This window comes from Atheta coriaria, unplaced genomic scaffold (genome assembly GCF_025399875.1).
Source record: "Atheta coriaria isolate IRGN ID8LTWV9N9 unplaced genomic scaffold, Caltech_Dcor_3.1 hic_scaffold_9_pilon, whole genome shotgun sequence".
NCBI lineage: Eukaryota > Metazoa > Arthropoda > Insecta > Coleoptera > Staphylinidae > Dalotia > Dalotia coriaria.
In genome coordinates, this window is record NW_027045451.1 from 2,901,637 (window position 1) to 2,920,573 (window position 18,937).

The 18,937-nt window shown below is 37.5% G+C and overlaps 2 protein-coding genes across 2 annotated transcripts; both read left to right on the forward strand.

Annotated features, from left to right (window-relative positions):
• The first annotated feature begins 2,719 nt into the window (after positions 1-2,719).
• Positions 2,720-3,788, forward strand: LOC135799089 (cuticle protein-like). The gene is made up of 2 exons (XM_065312110.1): positions 2,720-2,761; positions 2,829-3,788. The coding sequence occupies exons 1-2, from the start codon at positions 2,750-2,752 to the stop codon at positions 3,684-3,686; spliced, it is 870 nt and encodes a 289-aa protein (XP_065168182.1). The 5' UTR covers positions 2,720-2,749; the 3' UTR covers positions 3,687-3,788.
• Positions 3,789-8,115: 4,327 nt separating this feature from the next.
• Positions 8,116-13,108, forward strand: LOC135798682 (doublesex- and mab-3-related transcription factor A2-like). Its single transcript, XM_065311584.1, has 2 exons — positions 8,116-8,739; positions 11,427-13,108. Exons 1-2 carry the CDS (start codon positions 8,268-8,270, stop codon positions 12,182-12,184), a joined length of 1,230 nt encoding a protein of 409 aa, XP_065167656.1. The 5' UTR covers positions 8,116-8,267; the 3' UTR covers positions 12,185-13,108.
• The last annotated feature ends 5,829 nt before the right edge of the window (positions 13,109-18,937 follow it).

Genomic DNA, 18,937 nt, shown 5'->3' on the forward strand with positions numbered 1-18,937 from the left:
TTCTTTGGATTTGTATTTATTTATAATTATTTGAACAAATTTTAATTTTTGAATGAAATTTGCATGTTTTTCTTTGTTTTGCGGCATGAGAAGTGGTATTTTAAACACGGACGGCCAAAATTGTGAGAAAAGTACTTTTTGACATTTTCATTGCAATTATCATAGAAATTAATTTCCTAGCAATACCTATGTTTAATAACATTATTATTTAAATAATGATTACAAAACAGAAAGTTTTCACATTGCAATGAAGAATTAATTAATACGAAATGAGAATTGTCGCCAAAAAAATGCAAATTGAGCAACAATTTGTTAGATGTCAAAGAATGGAAAACAAAAGACAATTTGCATAAAACTCTAGTCACCTACGCATCCCATTCTTCAGCATAAATAGCGAGCGATTAAAATATTTATAACATGAAGAAGAAATTACGAAATTGCGAAACAATTCTAGCAGAAAATTTACGGCAAACATTCCTCTCTATACCTTATACCACCATAAAAAGAATGAAAAACTTGAAAATAAAGAAAATAAATGGAAGATAAAGAATGATCAGTGACGCATTTTATTTGTTTGTTATTTAATACACTATACACTATTAAAAAACGACATGCACACGAATACAAATGTCTTTCTTTCAGATTAAGAGGCACGTTTAAACGGCCGTTTAAAAGCGACGAACAGTAGCTTCGATTTCATTCAAATTTCCAACGTCGAACAAAAGCGTTCACAATCTGTTCTGCATTTTCCCCTCGCACGCACAATGAAACGAAACAGAAGAACTATATTATATTAAAACACGGCCGGGCAGCAGCTAGCAGAATGAAATCGAGCATTAAAAGTGTTTTCATAAAAGAATATTTTTTAATGTTTGTATTTAAACGGATCAAATTATGCTTCCTTTACTTGAATAAACTTGGCATTCTTTATATTTCAATGTTAGGTAAAAAGATAAGTACCTCATACACATTTATTACTAATTATTTCATTAAACAATTTATTAATAAGAAAAAAAATCAAAAAATTCAAAAAAAATTTAATTTAAAAACAAAGTTTTAACCTAACTTAACCTAACTTTTTACTTATCCTAACCTAAAAATGCAATATGATACCCATATCGACTCTTTTTCAACCACAAATCTTTGGTTTCATTAACCATCTTGAGAAGCTGCACTTGAATTTAGTTTCTAGTATTTCTTCCTTACACAAATCCAAATATCTTGTTTACTTTTGTTAGCTCCACTATTGTACGCAACAAAATAAAGAAAAACGCCAACAAATCGATGAGACGCTAACCTAACCTCAAATTGAATAGAATAGTTTTTGTTGTGATGTGCGGTTTGACATATCCGCCCTAGAGGCTCACCTTCTTCTATTTGCAGACTATTCCCAAAAGCAAAAAAATTAACTTTTTTTTTACCCTGCTGCTATTATATCGCAATAAAAACGCACAATGAACATTTCAATTTACGCGCGTATTGAATTTCTTTTAAGTTGGTGCCTATTACGGTTACATCATCCGCTTTTAAGCGCTGATAATAACAATGGAAAAGGGTAAAATGAGTTCGTAATTTACACGTGAGCGGGGATAATAAATCCAGTTCGATATGTTCAATGGCTATAATATATTACCAAGTGGAAATTATCGATTTGTTCCTCGTGTGGCGCAAGTCTGCAAGTTCGCAATCTTTATGCACTTTACGCGGACAATAACCATGGAAATGGAGCACTTGCGGCTGTAATTCGCGTTGTTTATTGCCATACAAATAGTCAAAACAGCAACAATATCATTATGTTGTCAGCAATAATTTTCAAAATTGTCCAAGCATCACAATACAATGCTTAGACTATAAATTTTGTAATTATTTAGACAAAAATCTTCTTAAATGTTATTGAGGGCCATTTTTGTTTAAACTATAGGTTAGAATTTATTTTGCAGCTGAATTTCTTGTTATATAAGAGTTAAAAATTAAATAACTGCAATTTAAGCCTGAAAAAACTTTTTATGAAAACATTGAATTGACATACCCTCAATTTGACATAATTCTTTCTTAAAACCTTATTGGTGGCCATCTATATATAAAATATAGGTTAGGATTTACTATGTGTTCAAAATTTTTATTATAAAACTAAAAAAAATTAATTAATTGAAAAATAAACTTTAAAATTTATTTTATGAGGACATTGAATTGACATAACCTCAATTTAACATGTATTTATGCTAAAAGTGTGGCAAATAAGTAACTGAATATTATTATTGAATATATACACAATAACATCACCTGTCAAGTCACAACAAATACTCTCGATTACGAAACCTTATACTGCGCACATATTTTAGCAACAATCAATGAATTGAAAAGTGCACCAAATTGAGGTAATATTATATAAACCTGTTGGTCTTTTCTTCGGCCGGCGTTGTCCTGTCATGTTGCGTTTTCGTCATTCAATGCGCGCATTTTTCAGAAACAATTGACATAACTTGCATGATACATGATACCGGCCGTAATAGTGCTCGGCGCGCTCATAAGCCAAGGCAGAAAAATGTAATATTGGTCCGGTGAAAGGACAGCTCGAGAGCAGATGAACGACGCCGGCCCAACCACACCTTGACGAAAAGTTCCCCACCGTTTTTGATTCGTATTCGCAAACTTTACACCTCGCTTTTTACTATAAATACGCGACGCGGCCAACTGTAACGATACAGAAACAAAACTACCACAAGTTGGTAAACATACACAGCTTACAATGGCATTCAAAGTAAGTCAAGTTCAAAAAAATTAATTTTTTTCATTCAAATTTTATTTTTTTATTTTTCACTTTTTAGTTTGTTGTTTTCGCTGCGCTTTTGGCCGTAGCCAATGCAGGCGCACCTATTGCTTACGCTGGTGCCCCAGTTGCTCATTACAGTGCCGCCCCCGCTGTAAGCTACGCTTCTTACGCTCCAGCCGTAGCTAAAGTTGCTGCGCCTGTGAGTTATGCAGCCCCAGTGGCACACTATGCTCACGCTCCAGTTGCTCAATACGCCGCGGCCCCAGTTGCCCACTACGCTCATGCTGCTCCAGTCGCTCACTACGCTGCTGCTCCAGTTGCCTACGCTGCGCCAGTAGCTAAATACGCCGCTGCGCCAGTTGCCTACGCCCCTGTTGCCAAAACTATTGTCGCTGAGGCCCCAGCAGCTTATGACTTCGGTTATTCCGTCAATGACCCACACACTGGTGACAGCAAGACCCAAACTGAATCTCGTCGTGGTGATGCCGTCCACGGTTCCTATTCCCTCATTGATGCTGATGGCACCAAGCGCACTGTTGAATACACCGCTGATGCTCACAATGGTTTCAACGCTGTTGTTCACCGTGAGCCACTGGCTGTGAAAGCCGTTGCCGCACCGGTTGCCTATGCTGCGCCAGTAGCTAAATACGCCGCTGCTCCAGTTGCTTACGCTGCGCCAGTAGCTAAATACGCTGCACCAGTTGCCTATGCTGCTCCAGTAGCTAAGGTTGCCTACGCTGCTCCAGCTGTCCAATACGCTCACGCCGCGCCAGCTGTGCAGTACGCCCACGCACCAGTCCACCATGGATATTCAGCAGCTCCATCTGTAAGCTACGCCTCTTACGCCCCAGCTGTGGCTAAAGTAGCTGCCGCCCCAGTTGCCTACTCCGCCCCTGCCTATTACCACCATTAAGTGTAAGCTTTAAGCAACAAACAAATAGTATTTATTGTTTTATGTTTTTTTAATGCCATTGTGTATAAACTATCCTAAATATAAAATGATTAATTTAGATAAGTATGAGTTTTGATTGTTTGCAAGAGACAAAGTGAATTTAAACCTCCGAGGTTTTTTATTATCTCTGCGGATTTTATGCCGTCCAAGCACATTCTCGTATATATTTCACGCAAATCGAGTGCGTTTGATCGCTTCTGACCACAGCGGCTAGTTGGGTTGCCTAACCGAAGCGTTATATCAATTACCATTATGAAAGGCAAAAAATATGAAAAATTCTCTTCCGGAAAATGAAAAATGTATGCGGTCTGCTAAGGGGTGGCGGTGGTGGGTGCACAAGCGTGGAAAATGAATTATTCTCTTACTCTCTATATCGCTATCTATATGAAAATATGGAATCATGAAAATATGAAAATGCCGTTTGGTATGTACCCGAAAAAAATAAATAAAAATGGGAAACGTTTATATCCCTCTCGATGGCGCGCCATGAAAGGATACGGGCGGAACAGAGGCGGAGAAGTCCGCACTGCTGCTGGAATAATAAAAAAAAAAATAGAAAAAGGAGGCGAACTTTGCGGCGGCGGTCAGTTCGTCCTCCCGTCATCGACACTCGTCGGCGCACGGATTTTTAGATAAAAAATATTGGACTGTACCGGACTGCATAAAACCTTCGTGATATGTGTGGGCGCATTTAACACTATTAAACATGCGCCTGGCTTTTGTTCCATTTTTTTTTTATCTTTGGAGAGAAATTTAACTCGCAGCGATTCAGTTTTTATTATAAACTTTGATTTAACGCATTTTAAGTTAGGCAAATTATTATACACCATAACCTACGTTCTATGTAATTTTAATAGTTTACTTTGATATAAACAGATGGCGCTGTTGTGTGTTTTTGTAAATGATTTGCTCATTTTACTTTTTAGCTTCAAGCAAAATCATTCCACAAACAGACACTGTAAAACTACTTGTTACCCTTTGCAAGATAAACAGATAAGTTAACTCTTGACGAAATTGTTCAGTTTGTTTGCTCTCGTCTGGTGGCTGAAAAGAGGGTGCCTAATTGCGTGGGAGCCCAACCCATGCAAAGATTTCTCCCTTTGGGGACGTTTTCACGGTTCACACACTCGTCAACCTCAGTTTTCACCCTCAGCAACACTCAACAACTTCTCGCTTTCTGCTATCTTTGATCTTTCAATATTAAACACTGTAAAATGTAGGTAATACGACATCACGTTACGTACCTCCCCAATTTCAAAATTAGCAAATGTGACAAATTCACTAGGTTCTACTTAGCTGCGAATATCCAATGTGGATGTGTTTGTTTGTTTGCACAAGATGAGTAAGTAAGATAAACGAGTGTCCCACCTGTTGAACCGCAAACATCAATACAAGGGATGAGTGCCTTCGAAAGCGCAGAGAAAGAAGAACGCAAACAAAACACAAACACACACCACTCGACAATATTCCAGGCAAGCAAATCAAAATCAGTTCAATCTACATTATGCGAGGTACAAAGAGCTATCCATGTAGTATCACTATTCACTCATGGATTCATGTCATAATATTGATCACAATCTGCATGCATATTGTAGGCGACAGTGGATTTAGTCGCACTTGCTCTTATTACCGAATTCATTTCCTGAATTCAAGATGTCTGAAGAAGGAGGAGGAGGTCATATTGCGTTTTATGTTTAAAGATGAGTGAGTATGAGTGTGAGACTTGGCAAATATTTCATTTACTTGTAGCTGAAATTAAATGTAAATGATGGGCTTTGCGTGGGACACGCATAACGTGTTAATGTAAATGTCAACGAAGATGAAGGCCAAAAATGTGAAAGTATGCGGAACGCGCCACATAACTGTTTAGTATATTTGGTTGCATACATTAATAAGTTTTTTTGGAAAATAAAAAAATGAATTTCAAGAATATTTCAATCTTGTCGTTGATTTATTTGCTTCTGCTTATTACTCAAATGCTGCATCTCGCTTGATTCTTGATTTACTATGAAGTTTACTACACAATTTACAATTCGTCGGCGTCTTGTTCGCACACCGTTTGTATTTGTTTCCTGGCAACTGAGTTGGAAACTAACTTCCAGCTCCGACTGCTGCTGCTGCCAGAATTCGTGCCAGTCGAGAATAGGAGATATTCATTTGCGAATTCAACTCTCAACTCCAGATACTCTGTTTTAACGCAATACACAGCATTGAAATCATAGAGAATGGGACAAACAATGCTCGCAAACATTATAATACTGTTTTGGGCATACAGGATGTTCCAAACAACATATTACAATCAATAAAATAAAATAAAATCATTTTTAACTAAAAACTTTAAATTTTTTAATTTAAATGGCTTGGAATTTATTAATTTAATCTACAATTGCAAAACGATGAAACCCTTGAACATCCCTTAAGAAACATCAACTGTAGGGCATTGCAATCTGTCTCCTTCCTCGGATGGCGCACACACTATTCACTGTTCCACTGTTTTGTCTTTGCCTCCTCGACGTATAATAGAGGGGAATGGAATGGGATTCCAATTGGAATTGAATAGCATTCAAACAGAATTTAATAGTAAACGGAATTATATTAGTGTCTGCGAGAGGAACCATTCTATTCAACAGCGAAGACTTCAGTTCAGCGTTGCATTGAATCTAGTTTTGAGACTTTCAAGCAGTTTCCAGGCACAAACGCCGCACAATGAACGAGTTATAACATTCAGTTGCGCCATTTTATATTTTCTGTATTAACATAACCTCAAAATTAAGCAACGCGCCAAATGAAATTCCACTGTTTCATTTTTCATGCGATCACGCCACGTGTCGCCGCGAAGAGTAATAAAAGTAATAAAGTGCGGAACATCCCCTGAATGCACGATGGAGATAATAGCGATGTGGGCGCAGTGTGAGGCCCCGAGATGTGTAAGTAACATTGAATAAAATCGAGTCGAATTCTTTGGCGCGTCGAGAATTTAATTAAATTAGTATTAGCTTATTGTGTCCTTGCTTGCCGCGCGCCGCCCTAATATATTCTGCGTCCTTGCCGACTCATCCCTTGTCTCTTTCGGGTCGCAACTCGACAGAATATCTAATATTATTGCGCAATGGAAAAAAAAGAATAAACGCAATTTTTTGTTAATTTATTTGATGTTATATCTTATAATTACATTTTACACCCCTATGGGTATTTGAGAAGCCCCAGAATTTGTAATAAATGAATTTCTTGGAGCGTCTTTGAGAGAAAATGATTCAAAGCTTTGAAAAGCGGAGAAAGCTCAAACAATTACCAAGATATGCCCATATGCACGATGACAATTGTTGCCTACTTACTTTATCATCTTTAACCCTCCTTAAATGCTCTTTAGAAGTCCCGACGCACACAATGCAAACGATTCAAGAAAGAAGATAATTTCACTGAACTGAACAAAGATAAGAAGAGATAATTAACGCGTTGAGACTGCGAATGTAAAATATTCTTCAAGGTAATCTTAATTATTTATTTAATTATGTTTGGTTTTTAAAAATTTGTTATTTTTGTTTTGTGTGTGCAATAAAATCGAAATAAATTCAATGCGAGTAAATTGAAAATGTTGGGAGGTATTGAAATATTACGAGTACGTGCCAATATTGAACATTTTGAACATTTCCAACATGTTGGCAATCAAATTAATATATTGACATGACGTGGAAACAATGGACGCAATGCGCTATATTCGAAATAAAATAACAATAATATTAATATTGGTTTAAAATACTATAATTCAATATGAAAACCATTTAAATTTAATAGTGAAATATTAAAATATTAATTTTATTTTAAAAGACGTCAAAATTTTGTTTTTTCACATTAAAATATTTATTTTCAAAATTTTTAATTACAAATGCTAAAAATCAATTTAGAAAAATTTTAAAAATCTATTTTTACTTTAAAACTACTTTAAAATCAATTTTTTCGGATTTAATTTAAAATTTTAGTTGTTATTGAATAAAATCCTATTTTATTCTGTACAGTTTACATTTACATTGCTTATATTGCTTATATGTAAATGTTTCGCGGTGTCACGATCAGACTGGTAGGGATGAAGCTTGGCAAACAGAAAATACACGAAACTACCCCAGCCCCACCGTCGCGTAGGCGGAGTCCGATCAAAAGCTCGCCGCGTGATTGGAGGGCAACTGTAGGGTTGTAGCCGCACACTGTAGCCAACTCACAGCCTTGCCGCTTTCGCATAATGCGCACCCCGTCGTTCACCCCGCCATCCCCTTGTTGCGCTCGCTCCCGTTCGGGGGTAAAGTGGCTACACACGTTTCGGCATCTGTGTAAACCTAAACCGATCTGCGCTCGTCGCCCAGCTCTGGCTACACTTTTAGTTTGCTGCCAACCAGTCATCGTACAAGACGTGGGGCACATTTACCAAAACCACTACCATCACCATCATCATAGTGACAGTTACAACACAACAATATGTGTATGAGTGAAAAATATTAACTTTTATTCTGGAAACAAGACAAACTGTGTGACCAAAACGAAAAAGATATGAGTTTACCAGGAAGTGGAATGGACATGTCTGCACTAATGTCCCAACATCCAGTGCTGGGTGCAATTCCACCAGCGTTTTTCCTACGCGCTTCTGAAAGATACCAGCGCACACCAAAATGTGCCCGATGCCGGAATCACGGGGTTGTCAGCGCGTTGAAAGGTCACAAGCGTTATTGCAGATGGCGTGACTGTGCCTGCGCGAAATGCACCCTGATTGCTGAACGGCAACGTGTCATGGCCGCACAGGTGGCGCTGCGTAGACAACAAGCACAGGAAGAAAATGAAGCCAGAGAATTAGGTTTGCTTTTTCCTGCTCCAGCACCACCAGATACTCCACCGTCGGAAACAGCAAATTCTTCCAATTTAGGCATGAGTCCAACCAGCGCGAATGCAAATGCTAACGAAAATGGTTCACAATCCTATCCGGATCAGATGGGGATGTCACCGACGGGTAGCACAAGTCCAAATTGTAAGTTTAACCCTTAAAAAATTGATTTTTCACCAGAATAATTATAATGATTTTTAACCCTTTGGAAAATACGCGGATCAATTAAAAATAATCACGTAACCACTTCAACATCCCTTAAACCGATCGACCTCGTATTTATTCTTAATTGTTGCTCATTTATTTTTGCGTGTGTAAGTTGTTCTTTTGTTTTGCGGGTTGTTTTGTGGTTTACCCTTTGGATTTAATGACTTGCACGGCTTGAAAAATGCAACAACCCCTTGTTTGTACAGTATCCATTACGCGCTGCGGGTGCGAAAGCATATGTTGCCATGCAATTAATGTCAAGTGAAAGCTCTGAGGGTTGTTATCGTTCATCTTCATCTACTTAACATGGTTAAACACAAATGAGGGATCAAATTTTTTTCCCTGTTGAAATGATACTCGAGAAATTAAAAAGTATGAAACTCTAGAAGAAAACAAAATTACAAAGAAAATTAAATTTTTATTTTTAAAGGTTTCTCGCTGGAAATAATTGAAAAACAAAACAAGGGTGCTGAATATTATTTTATTATTTTTTTGTTATACTTTTCATGAGGTTTGTGTAAATTTCGTGTTTTGTACTTTGTTTCCTAACGTGGGTTTCATCGGGTGTTTGTTTTCCACTCGGTGCTGCTTCTTGCGCTCCCACTTTCTTTCGAATGTGTCGGAGGCTTTTGTGTTCGCTGAATGTTGATGTTGATTTAACAATTAGCCGATTTGCGCCGTCGTTGGCTCGCTTTCGAGCGCAAACAAGTTGTTGAAAGCGACTCGCGCGTCGAGTGTTTGCGCATCCATAGAGTTACTTAGTAAGCATCGAGTTACCACCGATTGGTTGGTTACTATTTTGTTTGCCGTTGACATTCCGGCGATAAATCAAAGCGGCACCACTCTGCGCAGTGGTTGTCACGACACAATATTTAAAATCAGGCAAATATTTGAGAGCGCATTTACGGGAGGAGTAGAGTGTTCGTTTGTTCGCTAATGCTTGGAGACAAAAATGTATTAAACATTGGTCAACATTAGAGAATGTCACAAAATCACAGGCCGCACATTTAACACAAGACAAACGACGTGTTTATTTTACTAAATGTGTTACAACATACAAATAGAAAATTAAAATCAACACGTTTCGTTTTATTTTTAAATTTTGCATAACGTTTATTTAGTAAAATATAAATTTATTATTGATTTTTTTTCTGTGGTTTAAAGTGCAACTTCCTTCGACATTAAATTTCCAGTTCGCTTGTGCATTCATCCATTTGCTGCGGTGGTCCGAGGGCCGTTTGTATTGTTTTGTTTCGAGTGCATGAGTTGGCCGGACCACTCCCGGCCGTCGCTTTTCTGGACTGACTGAATTTTCCCTTTTATTTCGGATCGAGTGCGCTGGCGTCGAGTACCAACCGGCCGCTGAAGACTGTTGAGACTGAAACCTACACTTGTCTCGATTTTCCGTGCGGGCAAATTGCAACCGAACGCAAATGTTTTAACTTTTAATTGATGCGAAACACACAAAATCCAGCGTCACGGTTTTAAAAGAAAACGTTTTTGCGCTAGAAAGGGGAAATTAAACAAGCGCGTAAAATATTGTGTGTATGTATAAAAATAGGGGACGTTAATAATTAATTAGCGTTCGACGCTCATGCAGAATATCGTCGCCTCGGGCGGCTTAATGAATAATGCGTCAATTAGAGCGTTTAAACGCGTCAGCGGGGGCGTAGAAAAGCGCGAGCGTTTATTGTAGACGACGCTGGGGGTTGAAGAGAAGTAGGAAAAAAAGTAAAAACAGGAAATATCAAGTAAAATGTGCTCGAAATACTTAAAAATCTAGAGAAGCGTTAAAACACCTCGAATAGTGTTACTGGCGCATGCAACATTTGTGCAAAACACGATGCATGCGAAGGGAAATGTCATCCAGGTGGAAAACGGAAACATACTTCAAAAAAGACGACGCCATTAAATATTCACACTTCAATCGGCGCCATTTTGCTTAGATTACATTCATTACATTTACATAAACATTAACTTTATATAAAAGAATAATAAATAAATAAATCGATTATACAATGCAATTTGCAATGTGTAGGTAAGTGTAGTTGCCTATGTAATGAATATATCACAAAGGGGTGTGAAGATCTGGCAGTAAAACAGCGGGTAGGAAATGGTACGATCGCAACAGAAGCGTGTCGACGTCGTTAAATCGTCATTGACACAATTAGCTTCGAATAATTTACTGCGATAATGTGCACTGAATTGCTTCACACCACACAATTATAAACTTGTATTGTATTGTGCTCATGGTGAAAATATAAAACAAATTTATAGGTTATAATAGGTTAGGTTACTTCTAAATTTTTAGGCATCCACATAATTTTACTTTTCTATTTGGTGCGCTTGTGTAAGATGTCTTCATTCGTACAAATAATGACATCCGACATTCCTTTCGTATTGCGGCATTCCGCAAGTATCGTTTAACGTTAATGAAGCATCCGCAAAGCGTTTAGACTTTACTTCCCCCTAGTCCTACGCTCATGGCATTCCATCTAAGTGGATATAATGAACACGTTTCACGCCCAACGGCCTATTAAACCTAATGACATTGCGTTATAGACCTTTATCATTTTTTGTATCATAACCTAAAAATTTTATCACAATTTCTTTTTGTTTCGCAGTAAAACGAACAAAACTGGAAGATGATTCCGATTCGGAAGAAGATTCAACTCGCATCACTCCCAAACGTCGTAATTCTTCCTCACCGACATTAGCAATGCCACAAACATTCAAAGATCACACCGCTGCACCCAACACTCCATCACCTGAACCTCCACAACGTGAACGCCGCTCACCAAGTCGCGACCTGGATGTTGAAGATGACAACTCATCAGAAGCACCTGAAAATCTTTCTTTAAAAAAAGAAAGTCCGCCGAGTCCAAACTCCACCATGCCAAACCCATTCAATCAACCTTATCTACCTTACCATCATCCAAACTTCCCACCACAATTCTCACCATTCCATCACTTTGCAAATGCACATGCCAATGCACAACGGTCACCAGTTGATGTCCTTCTACGTGTATTCCCTGGAAGACGTCGTAGTGACGTTGAAGCAATTTTACAACGCTGCAAAGGAGATGTACTACAAGCAATGGAAGCAATGGTTTCCGGAGCGCAGGAACCCGACCAGGGATGTCCCACACCATCGGCATTCTCACCTCTTGGACCTCCAAACAGTTTTCATCGTTTTTCACCATCCAGGAGATTTCTATCCGCGCCATATGCAGGAACCGGGTATCTATCCACTGTAATCCGCCCACCTCAAGAATATGGTCTACCAATGGTCCATCCTGACCTCTACAGCGCTGGAGACAAAACCACCGCGTCTTCTCCAGCCTCCAACACCGGATCCGATAAAACATCTTACTCGGAATAGCAATTTGGAAGGTGGTAGGTTAAAAATCACACCGGCTGTTTATAATTTAGTATTTTAAGGGTGAGCAAGTAGTAGGGGTGAGTGTGCATATTGATAATTGCCGGGGTCGTTCCTATTATGCATGTAGGTGAAGTGGTGCTGAAGGAGATGGTTGCATACGGCGGTTTTCAACGTTTCCGCTTCAACAATCGCATCGAAATTTAATTACACATTTGAATCGTACAAACCTACAGAGTGTTTGAAATAAATTTCTATTATTTGACCAATGCATGTGATGATTGTTGGCAACACTCACTGGTGTGGGTGAATAGTCTGAAAAGGGGAACGAAACAAAAACCCCGTCGCTTGTGAATATCGTGAACATTGTGCCGGAGTTTGGGGGCGCATTGTACCTCTGTAGCGACCAGCAGCTCGCCGGTGAATTATATTATTTGGCGGGGTGCGCACGCTCGTTTTTTAATAGCAACGACCCCCGCGACTCGAAACGTATAAAACCCATTCACCACCGACACACGCGCTATGGCCACAATACAATAGCGCATCCAGATACAAAACCAAATTGAAATCAAGAAACATCCAGAATGAATGAAAATTTGCTTGTAGTGTAAAAAACAATGCTTTAAACATAAAATTTAAAATGTTAGTTGATTAATTTATTATCCACACATATGTATGAATTATTATTGAGACATGTATATAATTTTTTTTAATAATAACAATTTGTAATTGTAGAAAATATTAATTATATTTAAGTGTAGATAAAATTTAAACAAAAACAGTCATTAATATTAAAAGTGTACATTATTGCGCTTCTAGGTATAAACTATTTTAAAATATTGATATAATCACAATCCCAACTATTATACGTAAATTGTAATCAATTAAAACACTTTTAATCAGTATCTTCGTAAAAGACATCGGAAATAACGCAAAACTATAGATATCAATGTAAAAATAATTATATATTGTATTAGACAATGTAAATATTAGTATAAATAAAATATTAAATTAAACGTATAAAAATTATTTGGTGTTAAATTAAAAATTTTCAGATTTTTGAATTTTTTAATTATGTGGAGGCGCCGGGAGTCATTGCAATTGTCACATCAAGCTATACATGGCGTGATTACATGTAATGTGAGTATGAAGTAGTCATTTGCATATTTAAATTATGTACCTACACGCGTCAAAATCATCACAAAAGCAAATACGATGTGTTTACGGAGTTCAACGATTTTATTTTGTTTAATCTACAGTGTGTACGTGATTATAATTAATTTTTTGGAGTTTAATCCGCGAAAAACGTGAAAATTTTAGTTTTTGTATGATTATTCTGCTGTTTTAATTTTTTTGTGAATTTTGTTAGAAACACTCTGTATTTCACTATGTTTTGTAATAATTATTAACACTGAATAGCGTCGCAGGCCTGCGTTACGTTATTACGTCGCCAACGTTCGAGTGGCGTTCGTTGTAATGAGAAATTTAACAGGTCGCTGCGTCCCGTGCGTTCCACGCAAATTAATTCAGTTTTGCGCGGAATTATTTCGTCTAGTAATCAATTTTACACCCCTGTTACTCTAATAAACGTCGCGACGCCACATGCATTACAAGTTTTGTGATATTAAAACATTTTCTATTTCTATTTTACTCACAAAACGCAAAATTTAAACTCTTCTTTGAAATATTTCAACTTTTGTAATCCGATTCTTAAAAAAAGAACAACATGTAACAGTGCTTGATTTAATCTAAAGTTTTACATTGTGTAACGTTACATTTTGGTCTTTTATTGTGTCTTTTTTTTAATATAAAAGTGGAGGACTTGCTTTTCTAAGTAGTACCCGAAAAGGTATCAGTTATCAATCCGTTTGTCTTGTTACGATCACTTACAGATGGCAGATAGAAACGATACACCTACGCGTCTCTAAAGAAACTAATTGAAAACCGAAACCAAGAAGGGTGGGTCTTAATATACCGGTGTACATGCGCCCCACATACTGTCAAGTATTTACTTTTATTCAGATCGTGAAAAAGATAAACGGCATTCAAAAAAATTCAAAATCAGAAAATTTACGTAAAAAATAAAGTTTTTAATCAAAAATAATTTAATATTAATTAGCTGGAGCAATATTCCAGTATCTATCAATTGAATTGCCCACTCAATTGTCTTTTGTTTCATCCCTGTGTTAATAACAAATGTAATATGTACTGTACGCTACGCCACATCAAGGACCGCATCGCACACAAGCAATATCGAATTGTTTTGTCTGCGGTACGCGCATTGTTGTCCGACTGAATTCAATTAGGATAATATTAGACGTGTATCCATCCGTTTGTGGGTTCCAACCTCATAAACACACACTCATCGCACACACCCCCCGACATTCGATAGCGATAACCCAGCGTAGGGTTAACAGGAGTGGGCAAACGTGCGAGAATATGCGGTTAGCGTTGCAAACCCGAACGGTGGCTGCAGACCCGCTATTCGTATTTATATAGATGTATTAAGTGCCGCCGTCGGAGCAAACGTCGAAACGGACGACATGCACTTGGCTGTCAGCGGCAGGCGCGGCCATTCGGGAGGGCGCTTCCAAAGGGACAATAAGAGATAACTTATCCGCGCCACGGAAGATCTAAAACGGATTTAGACACCCTTTTTTTACTAAAAGTTTACCACATTTAAACATTTATCAATAAATTTGATTTTTGAATTGAAAATTCATTTTTTTAATTATTTTGCTTTAAAATGATAAAAATTGATAAAAAACAAGAAAATAATAAAAACCTGATTAATTGAGGTGTCATCTTGCACGACACCAACTTATCTTTCAATTTCAATTCCTTATAAATTCAATTTGAAATTTTTCTTCCATTCACTCTTCTCAATTCCGATTTGCAGACGCGGCAAACAATGCCGATAAAATCGAAAAAGCGAAAATTCGAAGCGATTCATCTTGGTTATACTCGTATATCCGCCGTTGCGTTGTTTAATATTAATTTAAATATCGCTAACGACGATTCCAATGCACCCCAGCTAAGAATTGTATGGAAATATCTGTAGCATGCTTCTTCAAGCTACGCGAAAAGAAATTTTGTGCAAGTGGAATTTTTCAATTCCGCGTTTCGTGCGAGAGAGGGTGGCGGAGGAAGCAGAGCTTGACGTCGCGCATCGCGTCGAAGCGGAAAATTTAATTATCGCCAACCATCGAACACTATATATCTATGCGGCGTATATAATACTCAATACTCGAACACAGACGCAGAAATTGAGAAATACGCAGCCCCTTTACGACACCCCCGTGTTTGGGTGTAAGGAACGAGCGCGACGTGGTGTCGATGCTGTATTAACGCGGATCGCGAAGGCGCGAAGATCGCGCACAATAGGAATGCTAATAGTATTTCAATTAAGTTTCATACGCTGACATCCAGGGAATATTTCGAAAATGCATTTGAAAAAATAATTGGATTTGAATGTTTTCTTGTTTTAACCTAACCTCAAATGTTGCGGACAATTAGTGTGGTCAAGTTGCGTATGCAATTTAATAAGCCACTTAAATGCAGCTAAGTAAATAAAAAAAAAACATTGATAAATCAAATAATAAATAAATACCTATTGAAATCAGTACATAAAAATCTTTTCCCACATCATATTGTAAGAATTAATTCATGTGAATTAATAGATATATCAGTTTGTATATTATAATATAATTTTTTGCTCACCCCTTTTAATATCTCTGCTGGTGAGTATATGAATTGATATTTGTTTAATTGGCCAAGCGTAAGACACGCACAATAGCCACACAAACCGAGGGGATTGAAAATTGAAAGCAAATTTCTATCTAGATACGAGTGTTGAACAAAAAATAATTTTTTAATTCAAGTATATTTCTATATTACTACTACTAGTAGTCTATTACTTGTGTGTTTGAAATTAGATTATTATCGTGATTTCAGCGGTTGTGCCTTAGCGTTTGTGTTTGTTTCGCCGCCATTATGTGTCCGCCGCAGACGATCCGGCCGGCGTTCGGCGCGGCGTCGCTAATTCGATTGCAATTGTAAAGCAATTGCATGGCGAACGCCCGGAAGGCTAATTGTTCGTGTTCGCACCACGCCAGGCGATTGTCAACTGCGCGTATTTAAGCCGCAGTTTGGTGCGGGAATATTTTAAAGCGTTTTAATCTTCGACACGCGACTTTCAAACCAGAGCGCACGTATTTGGTTAGCGCTGATCAAGTGTTAGGCAACCAACAAAACAAATGTCCATGTCTAGACTTTAGATTTTATAGAATACAAAAAGTATTGAGATTGAATTAAAATTTTATTGTGATGGAGATTTGGGGTGTGCAACGGGACAAGAAAATAAGTCCTAGTGGAAATGACATTTGACAATTTAAAAGGGTTATTATACACTGTGGTTATATTTATTTAATTTTTTTGGTTAATTTTAACAACTTTTGGTTTATTTTTCAAAAAATATTTTTGGAGACACAATTTTTTGTGGTTGTATTCATACATTCAGCATTTGAATCAAAATAATTTTCGTACCGATGAAAAGCAGAAGAGCATATCAGTGTTGGTTGGCTGTTTAGGTTGGTGTAGTTGGAAATAGAAAAGGTCACTTGAAGTGCCTCGTGGCCTTTCGAGTGGGTTTTCTGCTCCACTCCGCACCGAAACGATATCCATTTGATGCAAGAACCAGGCGAGCGAAGAAGAGCCAAGAGTCGAAGAGATAGAATTGAAAAGTTGGAAGCGTAGGTAGAGTATCAATAGCCGAAACGAAACTGGAGTATCTCCGGAGACTCCTCAAATGGAATCTCGTGCTCAATGCTCCACCAGAGCGAGTTTCTTTATATCGGCGAGAGAGCGTTGCAAGAGTTACGCGTGCAAAACGAAAACGTTTTATTTCACAAGTGGTGGATGCTTCCTTGCTCGTAATATGAGAAAATGGTCAAAAAGTCGGGATGCATGTAGTTTTCTAAAGAATTTCATTTAATGTCCACTTTTGGGCATTGGGAAAATCAACGTCAAAACATTTTTACCCAATTCATAACCTCAAAAATAAATATATAGCAGTAAAAGTGATTTTTTACATTTTTTTTTTAAATTTAAAATACAATAGAGCCTATCAAATTACCGGAAGTAGCAAAATATCGAAAATCAAGTTTATAAGCTTGTAAATATCTGCGTGCAAGATGGCGTCAGAGTTAGCCACCGGCATCACGCCTCATTTACCCTGTAATTTTCGGATTAGCAATGTGAAACTGAAACTGAATTTCAAAATATCATTCCGCTTGATACCTACGAGTATTATATTTGTAGCTGTGTTTCTAGCGTATTATATTTTCCGGATGGCAATATGCGTTTCATTTTCAACGCATTGTTACACCCCGAATAATACAAAGCTAATCGTATAATAGGGCGTACAATGTGTATTAATATATCCGTCTCCCTGGCGCATTACAATGTTGGCACGTTTGTCAAGTATCAAATAACTCACTCTGGACGACACCCAACTTGAACTACAAATCGCAACACAATGGATTTAATAAAGGTGGGATGCAAACATGATCACTAGGTATACATATGGTTTTAGTTAGAAATATTAGTAACTAATATGGATATTATGGACTATAGGTATGAGTATGGAAAGTAAGATGGCTGCCAAAATGAATTTTAATGTTTTTAAAACTTGTTTTTGATTGTGGCAGACAAGGGTTGTGATATAAATGCGTAAATGCTTAACAAATAACCACCTAAAACACCCGGGGGAGCTATATACAGGCCACCACCCCTTTTTTATTCCAAAACCTTGACATATGGCAGATGAGCAGTATTTAATGTCATTGCAACTGTTCTACTCTCACTCTCGTCCATATTTTACCCACAATAAGTTGGTTAATGTATTCGTGTAGCGAATTCAGACAGTTGCCAGCGGGTAGTTTCTAATTTTTTTATTCCAACACACTTGAATGTACAGCGAGCATCTTATACGTTTGTAGGTTTGCAGATAGGGTTGGTTTGGGGCGAGACTTTCTGACGGTGGCGAATAATGCGCGATTCTGCATTTTATTACCCCTTAAACTCGCTTAAAGACACACTTCTTTCGTTTCGGTTGCGATTTTTCGCGTTCGGCAATGCGGACAGTCAGAAAGCGATAACATGCAAACGCGAAGAAAAAAAAAATACATAAAAAGGGTGGTAAAAAGTGCGCGGACTGTAAAAGATGTTTGGAAACACTTATAGCGTGAACCCGTCGCGTCGTAAAAGAGTGTTTTTATTTTAATTTTATGCGTTTTGCAGCATTTTATGCGCAGGCTACTCTTATATCACATTATAAGACGTTAGGGGTAGGTATGGACCTAAAAATGTAATTTGTATTTAAATTACATCGTCACACTTTTTTAAGAATCATAAAAATGCAAAATTTCATACGGAAAAAAATTATATTAAATAAATTGCGTATAATTGCTTTATAATTACACTTTATCGGATCATAATTTATCTATTTGGACTGCTGGGAGTTGAGAAGGTGTGAAAATTTAATGAAGCGAATATTTTGCGCCAACTTTCGAAACTATTATATACGATCGTTGCCTCCCCAGCAGATTTTCGGTCTCAATATTCTGAATCTTTACATAACCTAACAATATAACGTTAAATACGACCTGAACGCGCGCACAGAACCGCACAAAAGAAGCATAAAGAGAGACAATAATTCTATAAATTCTCTAAACTTTGAATGCGCTCCTCTTTACT

Excerpts from the sequence above, each read along its gene's own strand:
- LOC135798682 (XM_065311584.1), top strand. The coding sequence starts at position 8,268 with ATGAGTTTACCAGGAAGTGGAATGGACATGTCTGCACTAATGTCCCAA. Across the intron at positions 8,740-11,426 it reads GGGTAGCACAAGTCCAAATT|TAAAACGAACAAAACTGGAA; the intron begins GTAAGTTTAACC and ends TTTGTTTCGCAG.